The sequence below is a fragment of the Miniopterus schreibersii genome, assembly GCF_964146895.1.
Source record: "Miniopterus schreibersii genome assembly, chromosome: 1".
Classification (NCBI taxonomy): domain Eukaryota; kingdom Metazoa; phylum Chordata; class Mammalia; order Chiroptera; family Miniopteridae; genus Miniopterus; species Miniopterus schreibersii.
The window spans coordinates 29,809,118-29,830,135 of NC_138101.1; the positions used below are offsets into that span (position 1 = coordinate 29,809,118).

Below are 21,018 nucleotides of genomic sequence, written 5' to 3' on the forward strand. Positions count from 1 at the left end.
GTATTATTCCTCTAAAATTTTGGTATAGATTCGTTTACCTGGGAAGTTCCCCTTTCAAACAATAAAAACAAACAAACAAAAAACAGAACACATGCATCTTAGAAACAGGGAGGGGACACTGAGGAGAGGAGGAAACGGAGAAAGATGGCGTCAAGAGAAACTTGCCAAATTGGCCTGATCTCCCCGGAGAAAGAACCATGGCTGCACAGATTTTGTGCAAGATCCAAGGTTAGATAAGGTGTAGAGAGTGGCTTCACGGGGAATTCACAAAGCTATCTGATCACTAAAATTTTCATCTCAGGGGCCCTGACCTACTCTGAACCACATGGAGGACAGAAGAGGTACAGGCATTGAGTGCAGCGCCCCCCCCCAAAGGCTCTCATAGGCCCTAACCAACCCATCACCGCACTGTCATGTAGCAGATATCTTACTGAGCACCCAGCATGTGCCACTGTGTTGGATGACTGAAGCGTAGGAACGAGTACAGCACAAAACAACCCCTGTCCTCACAGCCATAGAGACTTCATTCTGACTGCCCAGTGGCTGTGCTCTCAGCCTGTCCACCTAGTCACCACTGTGAACTACTGGCATCCTCCTAGCTCATACTAGGCACTTCACAAATCTGTGCCTCTTTAAAAAAATGAATGCCCAAGAGTAAGGCAGAAATTTCCCTGGCTTAGGCTAATCCCTTGCAGATACTAGTGAGTTATTCCACCATCAGGGTTGGAAAGAGTCAAGCTATTTTCTCCTTTTAATCCATCACGTCACCATTATTAGCTTCTTTCTGCCTGAAGGACTTTTCAGTGAATAAGATAAGTGTGCACCAGTTGCCTTTATAAGCTCCTAGAGGGCAGTAATCTTCACTCAGCTTCTGAAAGCACTAAATTGAAGGCATAACAACAGCCTCTGATGACCCAGAGTCGCCTTCCTACCTAGGACTGTGAGCTGCTTGATCACGCAATGTCTTTTCTTGGTCTTCCTGTCCTGAGCAAAGCAGATGTAGTATCCTTGATCCTGCAAGGATGCGTTCTGGAGCTCCATGATCAAAACGTCATTTGTGCTATTAGAGAACATGGTGGCATTCATTTTCCAAAGAGCATCCAAGTTCTTGCAAACAGGTGTGGGCAGAGCCTGTGGGCCAAGTTTGTACCATGTGAGGTTCTCAAAGGTAGATCTGTCTGCACTGCACCACAAAGACACACTCTCCTGCTCAGTTGGCTGGGTGTCAGGTTGCAGAGTGATTTCAGGACCCTCTGAAATGTAAAAGCCATGGTTAGAAGATAGTGATTCAGCTGGGGTAGCACCCTACTGTCTTCCTATTGCCTTCAGACTGCTATAAAGTGCCAAGAGAAGTGAAGCTCTGGCAATCACAGACAATGTAATACAAGGAGACAACTAAACTGGGCAATTCTGGTCCCCCAAAATATTATTTTACCAAAATATATTACTTGGAAATATAAGTTTTTACAAATATTTATCAAATATTAGCTAAAGCTTAGCCATAAAACTAAGATGAACAGACAAAATTAGCAGCATTTGGAGGGCACTGCTCCTATGTCATTACAATAGCCCCCAGAGAACCCAACCTTGTCAACGGTTTAGCAGTGGGCCCACCAGTATTAATTGAACCCCAATAACCAAGCACTGTGCTAGATTCTGATGGTGGAGACATACATATGATACAGGACTTGTGATTTGAAAGCCTGTATGAAACCATTATCTCTCCAGTGAAGTTGGATGTACCTACTTCACATGACCTTAGGAGCTACCTGAGGAGTTTCCCCTTATAAACAAAAGCGTAAATTATCAGTCCAAGTCCTCTTCCTAAAGCCCATGACTCTGCTAGGAACAGCAAGGGCTACACGTATCAGACAGCTTAGATGAGAGATCCAGCCCACCCCTTGGGGGGCAGCACTTACTGGTCACGTGGAACGAGATAACCCTCTCTCCTCTCCCGGCTTTGTTGACCGCTTCACATTTGTACAAAGCTGACACATTTGCCCCCTGGATGACAAGGGTACTCACAGTCTGTGAAGAAAAAAAAAAATCCCAGGCTATAAACAATGGAGGCTGTGTTTGTGCACATGCATTCAGACTAGAAAATTCAGCCACCCCCACAAGCGCTATGACCTGCCTACTGCATTCATATTGAGCACTCGCAAATTCATGCAAGTATAATTATGCTGGTTTAGCTCACGCATTACACAAAATGGGCTTTGGAAACCATGTGCTTTAATGTAACATATTTTCTCATTTTCATACTTTTAAAATCAGAATCACCTTACAAAGGCTATTTACGTTTAATGACATATGTGCCTTATCTTATTCTAAGCTATTAATAAGCCAATGGTGCTTCTAAAAGTGAGTGGTGTTTCCAAACTGACTTAATACACTAGTATTTTATCATCTGATTTGTTGGATTATCAATCTCCGATATTCCTCATATATTAATACCCTGCTTCCATGCCATCCTTCCATCCTTCCATAAGAGAGAGAGAAAGAGAGAGAGATTTTCAAATTAAAGAACTTCAAACTCACTTTGTTTTTTCCTTCAATTAGGGCAAATTGATTTTTGTTGACTTCAATTTTATTTCCCCCCTGGAAGTCCTCTACACTTCTCCACTCTTTACAGGTATATGGGTTTGTCATTAAGGCAGCTTGACTATAAGAAAGAGATAACAGATCATGTTATGATTAAATTCTTCTTTAATTCACATCAATAGTAAGGAAAGGAGTCAGACTTTGATTATTACGTTCTTAGAAATAACTTTCAATGCACCCTGCCTATTTTTAATTGGTGCCAATTAAAAATTGGCATCAGCAATGAGGGGAGAGGTTCCAGGTAGATCATTCAGGATACAGGAGGGAAGCAGTTATTCTGGGAACAAACCTCCATTCATAAACTGGATCGACAAGACAATTCAAGTTAATTTAGTTCAAAGGAAGGCAAGGAAACTAAGAAACCATTGGGCTCCTTAAAGTAATCTCTGTGGGACTGTGGCCTTTGTGTAGGAAACGGTCAGCATCTGAGGAAGAATCCAGTAGTGGCCATCTCAAAAACAACAACAGGAAGTGAACTGCTTAGGGTGGTGGTAGGTGGCCTGTTGTGGTGGCGTTTTTTTGTCCTAAGGATGTCTGGACTTGTGTTAGAACCTGATAAGCTGGGCCTGAGCCTCTGAGGGCTGGCTGCAGCTAGGTCGACTGCTCCCCTGAATCCAGCAGCACTTCCTCGAGATGAACCTTCTCACAGATAAGGAGAGATATGGGCTTTTATACCAGTTAATTGGTATAAGGAGAAAAACCAAAGACTGGCAATTAGCAATGTGAGCAGACAGCTTGCATTTGGAGAGGTGCGCATCAGGGTCAATATGTGAGGCGAGAGCTGGCTAACCTCAAAGCAGGACACCCCCCAGAAAGACGTCTAAAGCGTAAGACGGAAAGATGGAAGGAGATTAAGGGCACCACCTGAGGGATGACGCTCTTATGAGAGACAGGCTTCTGGGCTTCCAATGGAGTGTGGCAGAGCTGGGCGGTAAGAAATGAAGGAGGCAGTAAGGAGAGGGTGTGGCCCTGGCCCTACTCACGTGGGGTTGTATGTGCACTGCTCCTCCAGCTGCCAGTACCAGAGGATGTAACTCAGGGGAGGAACCGCGTAGACCGTGCACGTCAGCGTTTGGGTGGTGCCGTACTTGTAGGAATCCACGGGAGAAATCAAAGATTTCTCACCAATCTGGGGTGGGACTGGAGATGGGAAAAACCACTTTTGAATTGTCAGTCAGCTTAGTGGAATGGAAAGTAGGACTTTTCAGCAACTAAAGGCTACATTTTTCTGAGCAGATGATTTTGCCCCCCTTTGGTTTTTCAAAGAACATCTAGACTTGGAGACAGGAGATGTGACTTCTAGTGATACTACTACTACTACTACCAATAATAATAATAATAACAATAATCTACTAAGCTGAATGACTGGCAAATCTCACTACCCTGTGCCTCAGTTTTTCTCATCTACATTATAGGGATAGTTCTCCTTGATCTTCCAGTCTCATAAATCAGAGCAAACAGAAAGAAAAGTTGTGAATAACACAGTAAATACATTTATTGTGCAATAAGCACTGTTCTTAGTGCCTTACATTGATTAATTTATTTCATCCACACAACCACTACTCTTGTTTTCTATTTTACACGAGAAAAATTAAACGTAAAAAAGATAAATGACTTGTCCAAAGTCACTCGCCTCCCCTACTCCGTCTCCCTTTCCTTCCTTCCTTCCCTCCCTCCCTTTTCCTCCCTCCCTTTCTCATTCCTTCTCTCCCTTTTTTCTTTCTTTTTGGCTCCAAAGTCATTCATGCCAAACTATTTTTTCATCACTTTCAACTTAAAGCCTTAGATTATACTTTTAAAACTGGACTTCATTCTTATGTTGATTTTATGTAGCAGAGTAACTGCCAGGGCGAGTCCCATGTCCAGTGACTTCATGAATTAATGAGATGGCGCTATTTACTGTCCATTTTTGCATCGTTTTTTCTTGTTCATTTCCTTCTCCCCACCTTTCTTATTAGCTTTCCAACTTCTCTCCACTCCTCAATCCCCTACTCCCAAGTGGCTTCTAAGGGACATTTCTGGAAGCTGATGTCTGAGCAAAGAAATAAAGCCAACCTCAACAGACACACAGGGAGGTGGCAGGACACACGGGGAAGCGCCTTAATGTCATAGGAGAAGATCCTGCAGTTTTAACATGCATGCCAGTGGGGAGGACAAAGAGTTATAACAGTAAACCAATTCCCAAACTATGTTTGGAGCAAGATATTAATGAATTTACTGGGGGAGGGATGCTTTGGTCAAATAAATGTGTTAAACCTTGAAGACTCTGTCTCTCCCCTTGGAGAATGGCAATATACATTCACATACTAAAGGCCCTGATAAGTCTCACAATAAAGACATCAACTTAGCATCTCCTGTTTTACATCAACTTAGCATCTTCCACACTTACAACTGATTATGGCACCCCTTTTCCCCCACTCAGAGAACTTATTTACATCTTTCAGTTTGGGAAAACAAAGTTCAAATCACTCTTAAATCAAAAACCTAATAGCTTTCCTTTACAGCCTCAAAGTCAGATCCTAGACTCCTATTTAAAAACAAAAAAAAATTGTAAAGCTTCCAACCAGCCAACAGTGTCTACTGGCCTGGGCATCACCAATACATCAACTACAGAGTCAAAATTCAAAAGGAGTCTGACACATTGGCAATGCCAGGTGCACCATTCCAAGAGACAGGCGCAAAGGTGGCACAGCTGAGGCTTGCCAACCCCGCAGGCATTCTCAGCATTTAGCCACGGAGGGCACCATCTACTTTAACCTTGCACTTGACCACCAAGCCGTTCGTTTCCATGGCCTCATCAGCAAGCATGTCCAGAGCGCACTCTCTCACGCCTCATTTCAACTCCACTGTCTGGACCATTTTTATACATAGCAGCCCCTCAAGATGAGAGTGAAACAGCGAGAGACAAAGGAAGGGTGGCCTGGCTGTTTAGGAAACCATAATTGTACTCTTCATAATAAATTTTGGGCAGAGAAGGAAAACTTCATGGACTCACCATTCACAACCAGAGAGACCATGTGGCTCTGCTTCTCCTTTGAAATGGGGTTGGTAAGGACGACAGTGTAATTCCCGGTGTCCTTCTCACTCACTTCCATAATAGTCAGTACATGCCCCACTTTAATTGTGTGATTGGACTCAATGGGTTTTCCGTTTTTATACCTATATGGGGGAAACACAGGAATTATACAATCTAAGCATTTGCTTTCATGTAGAACAATGCTTTGCATTTATTTCCAAGATTTACCATTTAATTTCTGGCGGAGGGTAACCCAGGAACTTCACAGGGATTCGGACCCGGTCTCCCACCCTGGCTTCCACCAGAGATTCCATGCCACTACCAAAAGCAACAAAAGGTTTTTCTGAAAGAAAATACAAAAATTATTCTCATAAATGTCAACTTATTGTTAAGTGGTCATTTGGTTCATTATTTCATTTCAAGTGAAGAAGGGCCAGGGCCTTGGGGGTCTAAGTCCAGAGACTGCCCATACTATCTGTCCCACTATGGGTCACATTCCAGCTCCTCCCATGCCTCCAGGCTTCGCGTTTGCTTTTCTCCCTCCCCAAGTGCGCTCCGCAAGTCTACCAATTGCTCAAGTGTCAATTCAAGTAGTTCTTCCTCTGTGAAGCTTTCTCTAAGTTCCCCAAAGACACTTGGGCGTTCCTTCTCCTCTGCTCCCATGACACCCTACACATTCCCTACCATGTGCCCCAGGACTCAGTCTTCAGGCCCCTTCCCTTTATCGACACCTTCTTCTAATCTCAGGCATAAGGTGCCACTTACAGCCTCCTAAATTTGTATCTCCTGCCCTGACTTCTCTGGGTTCCAGGTTTATATATTAAATATCTCCTTCTGGAGGTTTAATGGGCATCTTGAAATAAACACACCCAGTCCTGTTTCCCCTAATCTTACTCCTCTCTCAATGTTCCCTATCTCAGTAAGTAAAATCACCACTCACTCAATTGCTCACGATAAAAACTCAAAGGTCATCTTCCATTCTTTTTCCTCTCATACCCCACAGCCAGGGAATTAATAGGCAGATCCTAGTGGCTCTAACTTCAAAATTATTTCCAAAATCAAGTCGCTTCTCACAACTTCTACCCTTGCCACTTTTGTCCAAGCCACCCACCATCTGTCACCTGGATTATTACAATTAGCCTCCTAACTGGTCTCCCTACTTCTACCCTTACTTCCCTAAAGTATTCTACATTAAAAAAAAAAAAGTAATCCTATAAAAACATAAGCCAGAACATGGCTCCCTTTCTGCATAAAACCCTTCTATGCAGTCCCATATTATAAAACCCCAAATCCTTATTGAGGCTCATAAGTTGGGTGCCACATAAATTATCATCCAAACTGAGCCATTTAAGTGAAAGAGAAGAAATGAGAAATTCAATTATTTGCTCAAAGCCCCACAGAAAGGAATTCAGTCCAGGTTTTTCCAACTGCAAAGCCCACGCTTACTCAAGGAGGACTCTCAGCCTTGCAATAAAATGAAGATTTAAACACTATCTTAGATAACAACACTCTGCTTACTATAGTAATAATAGCAGCAACAACTACTACAAGTACCACTTAGTGAACCTTAGTGATATATTGGCTCATCTCACCATCAAAGTTGGGATTTGAACCCAAGCTATGCTCTTGACCTCTAGATCATGTGGCCTCCCTTGCAAAAGTTCAAAAATATCTTCTGAATGAACAAAATAGAAATCACTAGCTGACCTGAATTTCTTTACATTATCTCACTTTCCAAAGCACAGCATAATTCCAAAGGAGGTCTCGGCTCACCGTGGACCCTGACGAATGTGCTGTTCTTCTTGGTCATCAGGCCACTGGAAGCCTCACAGGTGTACAACCCTTGGTCATTCCGGGTTACACCATCTATAGTCAAGGTGCTCAAAAATTTCTTCATGTCACTCCCAGACTGGGTTTTCAGGTCCCGGTTCACAGGTTTCTTATGCTGATGTTGAAAAACAGTTTATAAAACTTTCAAATTCCAGCATAACATGACCCAGTAGCTTCTAGATACCCAGAACATCAAGTCTTGGCCCTTGGTGGACATTATTTAATGCTAATAATAGAGACTTCAGAACTTTTAACATATGTAGACAGCAAACATAGGGTGTCCCCCAAAAATGTATACACATACTTTGAATAATTATAAAGGCAATGTTTATTAAAATACATTTCATTTTCAAAATTGAGCTATCAGCTGTTACAGTGTGTATACATTTTTGTGGGACACCTTGCATATTTGGTTTCAGGAGAAATAAATGGATCCAAGTGACTTATGATTTTTAAAACCTCACATAGTGGGAATGAGATGGGTGTGAACTGTAGAAACACAGGCAAATAGGCCCACTGTTAAGTAGTGTGTTTCATGCAACCTCTCGAAGAGAAATTCCCTCGAAGGGAAAATAGATCAAAGACTTTGCAGAACAGAGAAACAAAGCAACCTGGGAAGATGTAATCACCCAGAGAAAACTAATCCTCACAGCCTGATTGTAGCAGATTGGGACAGAGTTCTTGGAATTGCATCTTTTCCATGAATGCCACCAATTCTGCAATTCTTTTAAAGTGTGAGTGTGTAGCATGCATGAGTGTCCAGGCATTTACATTTTATCTGGCTAGATAGGCCCCTATCTCTCTCAAACTCTATTGGAGCTGATTATCAAAGTATTTAGAGATCTGACTTTAAATTGTTAGTGTTACCTTCAAAGAAGGGTATGTCCAGTTGAAGTCAATCGCTACATTTAGTTCAGTCCTTGCTGTACAGTTTAAAACAAGCTTCTCTCCAACAGACAGCTCAACTTTGTGAGTGGGGCTCAGAACTACATCATAAATTTTTGACCCTGGAGCAAGTAAATTGAAAAAACAGAAAGTGAGAGGGAAAACAAATCTATAACTTGGCACAAGTTTTTCCAAAAATGATGCAACTTTAAAATGTGTCACATCATCTTGCCCTGAGGGTTTCACCAGGACTTGGGAGCTCCCAGAAAAATGGCCTATAGAGATTTCCAAAGCAGGCCTGTGGGGATCTCAAAGATGTTGCAGCCCAGTGGATAGTAAGGTAGTAAAATCTGAGCAGTCAAGAGCCAATGGGGCCAGCTGAACTTAGTTAATAAACTGCTGAACTTTCCATAAAATAGGTATAATTAAAATAATCGATGCCAAGCTATGCTCTGAACATTAAATTTTCCATAAAATATGCTTTAGTTAATAGTATTCTCTTTCATCCTTTGTCTTGACAAGAAGAGAAAACCTTGACTGCTCATAGGTTTATTTGATTTTAAAAAAAAGAGTAGATATACTGAGTTTCCCAATACCATGTCTTGAGTTAATACATTTTTCAAATCTTAGTCCTTCACTCTATACCTCAATCTCCAGGAATCTTAATATAGGAAGCCAATCTTTTTGTGTGATAATAATGATATAGAAGAAGCTGTCCTCTTACCTACAACCACAATTATGTACATAATAGACTGGTAACTTTCATCATTAATTTTTGCTTCACAGAAGACCATGCCCGCATAACTGATCATGTAACTGGGAATAGTAAAGCCTTTCTTGCTGTCCCAGGAAATCCTGTTACCATCAGGAACAAACCTCTTTTCTGGATATCTCTGGGTAGAAAAAGAAATATCAAATATTTAATCAAGTGCCATCCAAAAGTGAAACCATGTTAAAATGATCACTAAAAAAATTGACCTTTTAAAGAATACAAATTGAATTGGTTTTACTTATTGTCATTGTGACCCTTTCTAAAGGATCTTTAAATCCTTCTTGATGCTATATTATAAACAAGCTACCCATCTTAATATTAGCTTGAAATTATGAAAACATAAGAGATGACTGAAGATGTAACTTACTGCACAAAGTGACACATTGAGGTTTGAAACAGACCCAAGACATGGAATCACCACAGTTTTGTTTTTGTTCTCCATGATGTACACAACTCCATGCTGATCGCTAACAGAAGCAATAAATGGAGACCTGTAATCTAAAAGGAAATTTAATTCTGTTTAGTTATTGGCATTTACTAGAAAAGTTGGTTATCTTTCAGGTTCATAAACTCTGACCTGAGAACCTGAGAAGTGAAAAATTGGGAATGACATTTCACACAGGCAAAGGAACCCACAGGTCCATCTGCTGGTAGATATCTGGCTCCAAGGATATCCTACAGGAGGGGTGTGTGTGTGTGTGTGTGTGTGTGTGTGTGTGTGTGTGTGTGTGAAAATTCTGAAAGAAAACTCCCAGAATGGGATTGACTCCCTTTACAAGGATCATCAATAAGTACAGTATATTTTATAGGCTCCACATTTAAACAGATCAATCATTATTGTTTTCTCAAAATGAATGAGCAATACTTTTTCTTTTTTCATACACATTTTTATATACACTACATTTTTCATATATAAATTTTAAAGTAAATTTAAAGTTAAATCTTTACACTTTACCTACTGAGTTTTATTGATGTTAAAAAAAAAATCATGCTCTCTTTCCTTAGGCAAATAATGTAAATGCCATAAAAAAAAAATTAATAGATCCCAAAGGACCTTTAAAACAAACAAGAAATAACTAAGAATCTTTGAATTGTTTTATGTGAATATTTTAAAATCGTGAAGACGAGGTGTGAGATTCTTTCTAAAATAATGTTTAATAGTTTTTGCATCTAGTTTAAGATTCAGCAGTCATTAATATCTTCAGTGACAAAAACTTGCAAAGCCACCGTGGCGAAGAGTGAGAAGGAAACAAAAGAGATTTTAATGTCACTCAAACATTGTGCAGACGATGTTAACACGCTGCTGGGAAAGCCCTCCATTCCCCAGAGAAAGAGCTGCTGTGGTGTGAAGCCTTGAAGCCTCAGAAAGACAGTGGTGCAAGTGCTATGCCCAACACACCTGACTTAGCATTTTCAGAGCTCTTCAAGATGGCTGGCCCAAGGGAAGGAAAAGTTAATTACACCAAAGGGGACAAAGGCAACTAATTCCCCGCAACAGCAGAAGTTTGATTTCCTTCCCAGCTGGAAAGCAAAGAAAGCAGCCAATCCAGCCACCACAGGCCACAGCCATTATCTTGCGAGGCCGGGGCCCACTCCCTGACTCCATCCATTGCTGGAGGGAATGGGGTCAAAAGACTAGGGAAGTAAGGTGGGGACCAGAGGGGACATTAAAGGGCTGTCCAGTGTTTTCTTCCCCATTGTTAAGCTTCATGGCCAAAATCTTGAACAGAAGCGGCTTTGGTGGTATACCAATGCTAGGCAGTGCACAGTCAACAGCTATGGCCTGCGACTTCTTAGCAGGACCTACCTTTCATCCATGTGCTAGGAAATGTTATAGAGTTTGCTTCCAGAGCAAGCCTTTTGCTTGCTTTACCAGGAGCCTTTGGAAACTAATTAACCCCTTGACATAAGACTAAAGCTATTCAGTAAATCAATTCTATTTCAGTATCCCATGAAAAAGGAAATAAACAAAAGAAACCCAAACAACCACCCATCCTCTCAAAATAAAATATTTACTGAAGCTCATGAAATGAATTTTCACATGTCCCCAGGTTTCCTGACTCCAAGCAGAAGGAAATAAGGAGATATTATGGGAGAGGTTCATCTTGTAGTCTATTTCCAGACAGGCTGAAAGCAGGAAATCCTTGCAATCTTCTGAGAAAGCCTGGTCTCCCAAGGCTGCCAGATCAAAAGGAGCCAGAAATTCTCGAGGATCTGAGCCTCGTCTCTCTCACATTCTGCAGAGGGGATGAGGGGGGCACAGAATTCTATCTTGTATTGTGTTTACCCTGGACCAAAATAATTCTCAAATACTATACAGTCCAGAAGTGACATATGTTATTTTGATGTGGTCTCACTTTTCCACTGTACTGACTATACTGTATTATCAAAATTTAAGTGGAGATATGTGAGTATGTTTTCTAAAGCTCACAAAATTCTTGTTTCTGTGAAAGATACTTCTGGAAAAAAGTTGAAGCCATCTTCACCTACCTCAAATCCTCTGGGATTTAAAGAGCTATATAAATGTATAAATAAAATGTCTACAAAGTTCATCTTCACTGAAAAAAAAAATTTAGTACATCCAAGCAAAATACTATACCATACTTACATTCCTCTAAATAGTATGATCGGTACCTCATTAGTTAAGAGAGGTTTTCACAGGGAAATTCGGGGCATAGAAGAGTTTTCAAACACAAGAAAAGAATAATTCATATTATAGATACTGAATACATAACATTGTATTTTATCCTACATGGGTATTAAGGTGGCCTCCATGGTGTCAATCCCAAACTGTCAACTCTAAAAGATGTGGCATATCATCCAAGATCTAAGACCACACAAACAAAGGAAAGAAACACTGTCCTCAAAGGCCCTTTAAGGCAGCATCTTCATTTGCACCAGAGTATGGGAATCATTTGTTATAAAGTATAAGGAAAGAAAAGTCCCTATGTACAAAAAAGCTCCAGATTCCTTGGCTATTTCTCTGTGCATTCTTGGGGAAATCTCTTACTGCTGTAGATAACCTATCTCTCCACAGAAACCTCTCCATAATTCACTCTGAACCTTCCTTTTCGAGGATTTCTGGGGGTTTTTCTCAAACATCAGAAGGCTTTTGATAAATCTCCATAGCCAATTGTGAACACAGATTTCCCTTAGAAACAAAGATCAGAACGAAACTAATTGGGCAAGAGATGTAACAGAGCCCATGCTCCAGAACAAATCAATGAGTCTCATTCTCAGAGGAAGCCTTGGGAAAGAATTTTGTATATTCCTGTTGGCCAAGAGCCTTCAGGGCGAGCCTTTTGTTGTACTCTGATTCTTTTCTGTGCCTATTGTGTTTTATAGCTGGCAAATCAATGTGGGAAATTAATTCCTTTTAGCCACTTACCTTGAACGTAGACATAAACAACCGAGGCCAAGTCAGTGTCCTGGTAGAAGCACTTGTAGGTTCCCGTATCATTTCCGATCACTTCTGGAATTGTGAGTGTCTTACAGAAAAGGCCGTCACTACAGTCGGTCACCTCCACTCTTTTCTCAGTGCCACTCTGATTATTGGGCCACAGCCAGTCCAAGTCCCTCTGTCCTCTGAAAAATTAATTCCAGTCAAGTATTAATATGAAATGCCACACTATGAGGCTGTTTCTAAAAAATAACTAGAAGCTTTGGTTCTCAAACTTTATATAGACTCCTCAACAGAGTCACATAGACTTTTACCGATAATGACAGGTTATTCTGACAAATCACAAAAAGCCATAGACTCAGCTTCAGAAATCACTTATAGGGGTTCCTGCGTTTTTTATTAATTTACTCACTCATTCACTCAACAAATATTTATTAAGTTATGTGCTATGCATCCCACATTATTAAAGGCTGGAGATACAGCCATGAACAAATCAGACAAAAATCAATGTCTTTATGGAATTTGTCTCGTTGAAGGAAATAGGCAATAAAAAAAGTAAATAAACCTCAATAAAGCAGACTTAAAGAAAAAGTAATTACAATGTATTCTTTAAACAGTGGTGGTAAATACTATGGACAAAATATAGACGATGCAAAGAAAAGAGTGAAGAGTGCTGGAGGAAGGGGGTTGAGGAACAGTATTCCAGGCAGAGGGAACACAAATGTAAAGGCCTTGGGGTGGGTACATATCTGGAGTATTAAGGGAACAGCAAGGAAGCCAGAGTGGCCAGATAAGAGGGAGCAAGCAGGAGAGTAAGAAGTGACGTTAGAAAGGAAGGGGGTGCAACTGTCTAAGGGCCTCATAGGACCTTGTGAGGACTGAGTTACAACATAGATTGCTTTTATCACAGCATTTCTCTACAAAGTCCCAAGGCAGATAGTCAATGTCAAGAAGAAGGTAACATCATTGACCCTTCTTTCAAAGAACTTCAAATTTTCATGAAGTGGCAGCTACATTCACGGAACTTCATAGCTTTCTCAGAACATAAGAAATGTTTATTCAGAGTTTAAAAAGGGAGTATGAAATCTTTGAGAATTTGTAAATATTCTTTGTTGCTGAGGGTAAGAGGAAAGTCTACTGAGAAATGTGTCCTGAAATAGCAAAGCTGGAGAAACAGCATCTGTTAGTGTGCTTTTTCCCCAAGGGCCGGGTGTTGGTGACCCACCCTGGAGGGACTAGGGAATCCCTCTCAGTTCATAATCTAAAACAGATCTGTGTCATTGTGTTGAGACAGTATTCAGCAAATCATAAACAATGGCGATAAGCGGCCCAAGGTTCCTGGTGGACCTCCAGCACTCTTCTCAGAGGGCAACATTGCCTCTGCCGATCATTTTGCCAAAACGCACCAGCCCTGACAAGCTTCTGCATAATCACTGCATTAAACCACAGGGTCTTTGACTTCTCCTCCTGGCTTAGGAGCTGAAAGGCAAAATTTAAAGGCTTCTTCTTGTCATAGAGGCCTGTTTCCCTAGTTAGTACAAATCAATAATCACGTGGCTTCTTGCTAGCAAGTGAGAAGAGAAGCATTCCAGAATATTGAGCAAGAGTATGAAGTTCATTACCTATGCAGAGCAGGTACTCGGTAATATTAATGACTGAATATTAAATTGCAGCTACAGTAAGAACTTTATCATGACATAAAACTCTTGAAAAGAGCTACAGATGCCCAAGAGCCACACTAAGTATTGTAAATATGGCCCAAAAGTTCTTCAGCCCTATCCCTTAAGGGTATGTCCTCAATTTCATTTATTCATTCAATATGTATTGAGTGTCTACTATATACTATATGTCAGGTGCTATACTGGTTATTGGTGTGTGTGTGTGTGTGTGTGTGGTGATAGGGAAGAAAAAAAAAATGCCAGCAAAACCATGCAGAATTTTTGGGAGAAGACCTTTCTTATTTTTTCATTACATCATTTCTTCGAAACCTCATTACTTATATACAATTACTATAAATCTATTATAATTATGCTGTATAGAAATTATTTTTCACTCAGTAATGAGTTACTTAACATAGGAAATATGTATCTAAAATCAACCCTTACCTGCAAGTAATTTGAAGAGTTGTGTTAGCCATAATTGTAAGGATGTCTTTTTGTGTGCTGAGCCTGGGTGGTTCAAGAGAAACACTAGGCAAACCTAGAAACAAATTAGATAAATGAATGTAGTTGCCACTGAGTCAGACCCAATAGGAAACACCTTCCATAAACAATGCACACTCCATAACTTTAAAAGACCTCTTCAGCAATTCATTGTATAAAACCGTGAATTTACTTTTCACCATTCCCAGTAAAAGTTCACAAGCTGTGTCATAACAGGAAGAATGGGCAGATGGTCATAAACCAACACAACAGTTCTGCAATTCATGGAGCTAGGGTGGAGTTCCTGTTTTCCTGCATTGCCAACTTCAAGGTCTTACAAAAGGATATGGGACATTGAAACCAACTGAACCTTCATCTGATGATCTCACTCCCTTGGGAAAGGACCCACTGACATTTCTTATAAAACATAGGATGCACACATTTGACTAAATTGCTGATTAATGAATAGTACTTAGGGAGCTTTCTATATAGTTCGTGTGTACCCTGAAGGGGGCAGGAATATCCATGACCTTGTCTCCATTTCCTTCATCAATTTTCTAGTGCACTTTCTCTGGTAACTGAGCTTCCAAGGTTGAAAGACACATTGAAACTAGTTGAGAGAAACTGAGTAAAAGAAAACATTTTCCAATTTCACATAATATGCCTATTAATATACTTTTCCTCAGAGAATAGAACTAGAAAAAGCATAAGCTCTGAGTTCCTCCTGATACCAAGCCTGGCACACAAGAAATTTGACTTTACTTAAAAATACCATGGGACAGATTCCTCAGCATGGGTTAGGTTAGTTCACAGCATGAAAACTGAGTTCTCTGTCAACTAAATGCAACCAGCTACCAGGTGCTGCAAAAGCATCGGAGAAAGGAAAACTGTCCATGATGCTATGGTCTTCACTAATACCCAGATGTTCAAAACACCACCTTAAAAAGAGATTAATGCTTGGTAAGCACCCAGGCTTAATATGATTGTTAACTCACATCAGCTAAGTACAAATGACTCTCTAGCCCTAAACTGGCATTGACCTTGTTGGGCAAATAAGAGAGTATTAGCAAATATGAGAGTATGAGTAAATAGAGTATGAGCAAATATTCAGTGCAAATACCCAATGCATTGAATCTGTGGATCGCAATGTGAACAGCTGCAGGCAAAATGAACAACTGGTCACACATGTCCTCACACACTCACCCAGATGTGCAAGATAGGTTGCCGACATAATTGTAAATTTGTTGATAAATAACATAATAAAAAAAATTAATTTAAAAATCTTTTAAAACCTGAAAGCAACTATGTCAACAAATCTCAGAAACTAATTGGCATTGGTGCTGACTTGTGTTTCAGGCAATGGTTCTTAGACTTTAGGATGTGTCAGAATATCCCTGGGCCTACAAATCTGCATCTTAACAGGCATTTCAGGTGACTCGATCATACGTGGTCTATGGGCCACCCTTGGACAATGTTGGTCTTGGATAGTCATGTTCAGTTAATTAGCACAGTACTTTTCAATAGGAAGGAAATAACTACCCTCAAAATAGACAAACAATAAAGCAAAATGTTTAAAAGCAAAAGAAAATCTTTCTAATAATGGAGCCCCACTTTGTCTAAGAAAAGGAAAATGAAAACAATTTATTTGGATAAATAAACACTGGGTTGAGAAAAACGTCAAAAACAGTAACAATATAATTTGCACAATGATCCAAATGGGAAAGAACCCATTATTTAGTAACATTTAAGTAAGAAAAAAATGGTAGGAAAGACTAAGCTCTGCCCACCCCACCACCAAAATAAGACAGTCTTAAAGATCTTCATAAATTATTGCAACAGATTTTCTCACACTCTAGTTGTACTTCCCTATGTTAAAAAATAGTTATCATATTTTTCATGGGAAGCCAAAATAACATACTATTCTAGGGACACATCAACAACAAAAAACTATGCAATGAAGCTATCAATAATGTAACTTTCAACTCGTATCTGTGGACCAACCCTCAATTTTTAATTTTTTAAAAATTTTTTGCTCCATTAAGCTTTATTCATTTTCATTGGCAAGTTTGAGTTCTACTATTTAGAAAGTTCTAAAGAAATAACTATAAGAAGTACATATGCTACTGCTCAATAAAAAGCCCTTCTATGTTCAAATCCCATAGCCAAAATTAATTAATTTGTGCACTGTTACCCTTCCAAAGACAGGAAGGAAAAACAACAGTGCCTCTGTCTGTAGAATTTGATGGCACCAATTATAGTCCAATCCAATTAAGCAAGTCACACACTCCAAAAGGGCAACCTCATCATTATATTCAGGACAACCCGATTAGTTTACTACTGCTGCGCTATGAAACACCCCAGGCTTAAAAGGAATTCACTTCTTTGTAGGACACAGAACAACTACATTTTCCAGACCTTCATTCTCTCCCCAGAAAGGGGGAGAGAGAGGGCTTGTCAGGGACAAACGAGTGTCCCTGGTGGAGCTGGCCCTGATGAACCAAATCGCTAAAAAGAATCCAATAGCTATAGACAGACGACCTTGTCATTTTATATGTGTCTGTTTTTAAGGCCTGGGTCTTTTGACATACGGAATTTTTCCCTGAATTATTGGACTTTTCACTCTCACCCTCCAAAGAGTGCAAATCTGGAAATCAGCAAACTGTGGCTACAGATAAACAGGGGGAGGGGGTGGGGGGGTGGAGAAGGAAAGAATTTATTGCATCAAGAGCGTATGCGTTCCTAATCCTGAAGGAGATAAATATTAGGTGACAAGGAGAGTCCGAGAGGTGCTTTCTTAATCTAGGTACCAAGTCCCGCCGAGTAAGTTTTCAGCAGGTGAACTTCTGACCATGCGCCTAGAGCAAGGGCCCGAGCACCGTGAAAGACGTGCCACTGTTTTTCATAGGAAGGCGACCGTTACTTGGAGACACTTTGGGAAGCTGTCAAAGCCCCGGGTCGAAGCCCCAATTGCCCCTTCTCTCTGCGAGGAAAGCGGTGTCCTGCACCAAGAAGGGGAAAAACGTTTCCTCCTCCGGACCCATCCCGCGGAGTGAGCGCGCGTGAGCCCCGGCCCAGGGGAGGCGCGCCCGGCTGGCGGAGCGGGGCGGACGGCGCTCCGGGGAAGGCGCCCTTCCCTGCGCCCGAGCGCGGACGGACGGGGCGAGCGGGAAGGTGCCCTGCTCCCGCCCGCGGGCACCTCCTGCCTGCCAGCCTCGGGGCGCCTTCCCACCCCGCCTCCCGAGAGCCCGAGCGTGCGTGGGGTCCCCCGGACACGCCCGAGTCCAGGCCCCTGTTCGAGACCAGAGTCGTGGAACAGGAACGGGGCTCAGGACACCACCAGCTTGCTAGGTCATCGTGGGCCAGCCGCTGAGCCTCAGTTTCCTCCCTGGTCAGTGAAAGAACACCAAGTGTCAGGTCGCTTTCGGCTCTCCAGCTCTACGATTCCGAGTGAGGTCTGGCCTCCAGGTCCTCTCCGCATCCCCGCGTCTCCGCCCGAACCCGACCTCTCCGCCTTCCTTCTAGGGAGCGGGCTCCTTACCCGCAAAGGCAGCCCGGGTCTCCGCGCAGAGCCACAGAGCGAGGGCCAGCAGCGCCTTGCTCTCCATCCCGCACCTCGCGCCGGGCGCAGTGCCCAGAATTCGGGCGCCGGTTCTTTCTCCCCCGGCCCGCCCCGCAAAACAGGCGTGGAGGCGGAACGCGCGCCTCGGAGCACGACTCCGGGGTGCGTGGGGCCAGGGTGCCTCGGCTCCGGCCGCGGCTGCAGGGCTGCGTGGGAGAGAATATCCTGGCTGCGGGACAGCTCCGGACTTTCTGTAGCGCGCGAGTGATGTCGCGGGGCAGAGGCGGCCCAGCCAGCACCCCGTGTGCCTGCTCTCCCGGGGTCCGGGACGCAGTGCCCGGCGAGCGCCGCGCTGAAACTCTAGAGCGCGGGGGCGGGGCGATGCGGGCCGGACGGGGGCGGGACCGGCAACGGGGTGGGGGGAGCCCCCGCTCCTCTGCGGGGTACCGGGCCTGAATCCCGGCTCCAACGCCCATTACATCTCCCTAGCTGGCCGCTCGGCCCGGAACCGCGCCTAGCCCCGGTCGCCGGAAGGGAGACGGTCTGCGGCGCGACAACCCTGTTTCTGGCAGAACTAAAACGTAGTTCCCAACAGGTTCTGGGCACGCCACGGTCCCCTCGGTTGTCGGACCCCCGAGATACTGGAGAGCGGGACAGGGAGCTCAGCGAGGGACGCTGCGCCCTCAGGACGCGCGCCAAAGTTTGGGACAGCCTTCGGCGCCACGCTGGCCTCGAGTGGCTGGGGGACAGGTGGGGGACAGGTGGCGGACGGGCCGCAGGTCGGAGCAGCTGGGAAGACGCGGCCACTCGGCTGCAGCGCGCGCAGGGTCGCGAACTGGCGGTGACTCCGGGGGCAGTGGCGCGAGGCTCGGCCGGCGCAGTTGCAGCTTGCACATCTGACTCTGAATGCCTTTTCTCACGACATACACGTGCCCAGTTCTCCGAAGTTCCCGTTATTTCCTCTTTTGCCTGGAGGTTTCAAGTGTTTTTAAGTTACCTGCCTAGCCCCCAAAGGCATTTAAATTTAAGACACCCCCGCCCCCACCTGGCTTTCACCAAGGACGTGCCTCAGGCCTCCAGAGAGCTGGAGGTACCCGGGCCCTGGCGAACCGGCCGCGGGCCTGCCGGTCATCGTCCCGCCAGTGGCGCTCTCCTGGAGAGAGGACTTTCGTCCACCAGGTTACCCCACAAGGAGCCCCTAGCATGACTCTTCTTGGGCCTTAGGCCAGGCTCCTTTTCAGAGCACAGCTTCCAGCCAAGACACCCTTAGGCAGAGCGGACAGAGGCCTAGCAGCCGGCTTCACTGGAGGAGCAATGAAGCGAAAGCTCCCAGACCGTGGGCACCCAGAACACCCTGTACCAAACCTCACACCTCTCTCCGCATGTGTGGACTCCTTGTGGCGCTGGTAGGAGAACTCGGATTTTTTTAAACCACATTTGTTCCCTCTTTTCTCTCCATTACTCCCTGCACGTGGATAATGACATCAGATGTCCCCTAACTTCATTAAACAGGGATCTCCTGGATCCCTGTCTCCTGCTTCCCAGGTGCTTTTGACAACTTACAGGCTCGTCCTTCAGGCAGAAGAAGAGGTAGAATTATTATTTCTGCATCTAGTCCAAACCCTTCCTCCTGAAATAGACAATTAATGTGAAACAATTGTTTTTGTTTTGCTATTTTAAACAATATTTTACTGTATTTACTCTCCGACTTGCCAGGTTAACAACTGAAATAGTTTAACTCTGAAATATCATGCATGTATATGGTTAAAAATATTTTTAATATGTAAAGGTTTAGAATGAAAAGCCCTTCCTTTGACAGAGGCAAGCATTGCCACCTTTCCTTTTTTCCTCCAAGCAAATTCTATGCATGTGAAAGTATAGTTATATCACTCTCCTTCGTCCACAAAGAGTAGCCTTGGTATAAATACTGTTTGAGTGTTGGCTCTTTCACTTTAAAATATAAATTGGAGATCATTCTGTATCAACCCTCAGGGCTCCATCTTGCTCTTTTTAATAGTGGCATTTAATAGTATACATGCACTAATATTTAATCTAGGAGTTATTTATTTGTCAGGGGCAGGAGTATCCCTAAAGAAACTCCTCGCTTCCTGCTAGTAAACTTAGCAAAGAAAACAGGATAGGCTCTGGCAAAGCTGAATAAGGGGGAGGAGGTGAAACCTGATTTGGAGAAGGCAATTTTTCTCCATCTCTATCTCCAAACAATTCTTCTCTCTCAGCCTTATTTACAATGCATGACACTTCCTTTTCCACATCTCACTTAAGAAGATAGTGTCTCCTCTGAATGCAAACCAGAACCTGCAGGCCATGGTAATAGCCCCCTTTAGAAGTCTTGGAAGGAAATGATGTGTCTTTGATGGCCACAAGATCAGAAAATTCTGGGGTCTCAGAATGAAGTCAGGGTCTCAATGAAGTCAGTCTACTACATTCCATCCCTCACAGCACTCAGAAGTGCCTTGTGTTCATGAAAAATGACAAAGTATATATATATATATTTTTAAAGGGTTTTTTTGTTTGTTTGTTTTTAATATATCTTTATTGATTTCAGAGAGAGGAAAGGAGAGGGAGAGAGAGAGATAGAAACATCAGTGATGAGAGAGTCATTGATCGGCTGCAGCCCGCAACCCGGGCATGTACCCTGACCGGGAATCGAACCCCGGTCGCCTGGATCCTAGGTTGATGCTCAACCCCTGAGCCACACCCAGCTGGACCAAAGTATATATTTTTTTAAATGTCTGTTCCATGTGCAATACCCTTCCACTACCAAGCACCACTGCAAAGTGGAATTTTATGAGT

General features: G+C 43.0%; 1 protein-coding gene across 2 annotated transcripts in view; it reads right to left on the reverse strand.

Annotated features, from left to right (window-relative positions):
- Nucleotides 1–18,567, reverse strand: part of KDR (kinase insert domain receptor) — a 42,670-nt gene extending 24,103 nt beyond the window's left edge. For both annotated transcript variants that reach the window (XM_081135796.1, XM_081135797.1), the window contains exons 1-13: nucleotides 18,184–18,567; nucleotides 14,610–14,703; nucleotides 12,493–12,689; nucleotides 9,472–9,602; nucleotides 9,057–9,225; nucleotides 8,315–8,454; nucleotides 7,391–7,562; nucleotides 5,846–5,960; nucleotides 5,597–5,760; nucleotides 3,585–3,741; nucleotides 2,539–2,662; nucleotides 1,920–2,028; nucleotides 933–1,253 (exon numbers count right to left, since the gene is read on the reverse strand). In XM_081135796.1, coding sequence (XP_080991922.1) covers nucleotides 933–1,253; nucleotides 1,920–2,028; nucleotides 2,539–2,662; nucleotides 3,585–3,741; nucleotides 5,597–5,760; nucleotides 5,846–5,960; nucleotides 7,391–7,562; nucleotides 8,315–8,454; nucleotides 9,057–9,225; nucleotides 9,472–9,602; nucleotides 12,493–12,689; nucleotides 14,610–14,703; nucleotides 18,184–18,250 — 1,960 coding nt within the window. In that variant the 5' untranslated portion in view covers nucleotides 18,251–18,567. The remainder of the gene's footprint in view (nucleotides 1–932; nucleotides 1,254–1,919; nucleotides 2,029–2,538; nucleotides 2,663–3,584; nucleotides 3,742–5,596; nucleotides 5,761–5,845; nucleotides 5,961–7,390; nucleotides 7,563–8,314; nucleotides 8,455–9,056; nucleotides 9,226–9,471; nucleotides 9,603–12,492; nucleotides 12,690–14,609; nucleotides 14,704–18,183) is intronic.
- Between the last annotated feature and the right edge of the window lie 2,451 nt (nucleotides 18,568–21,018).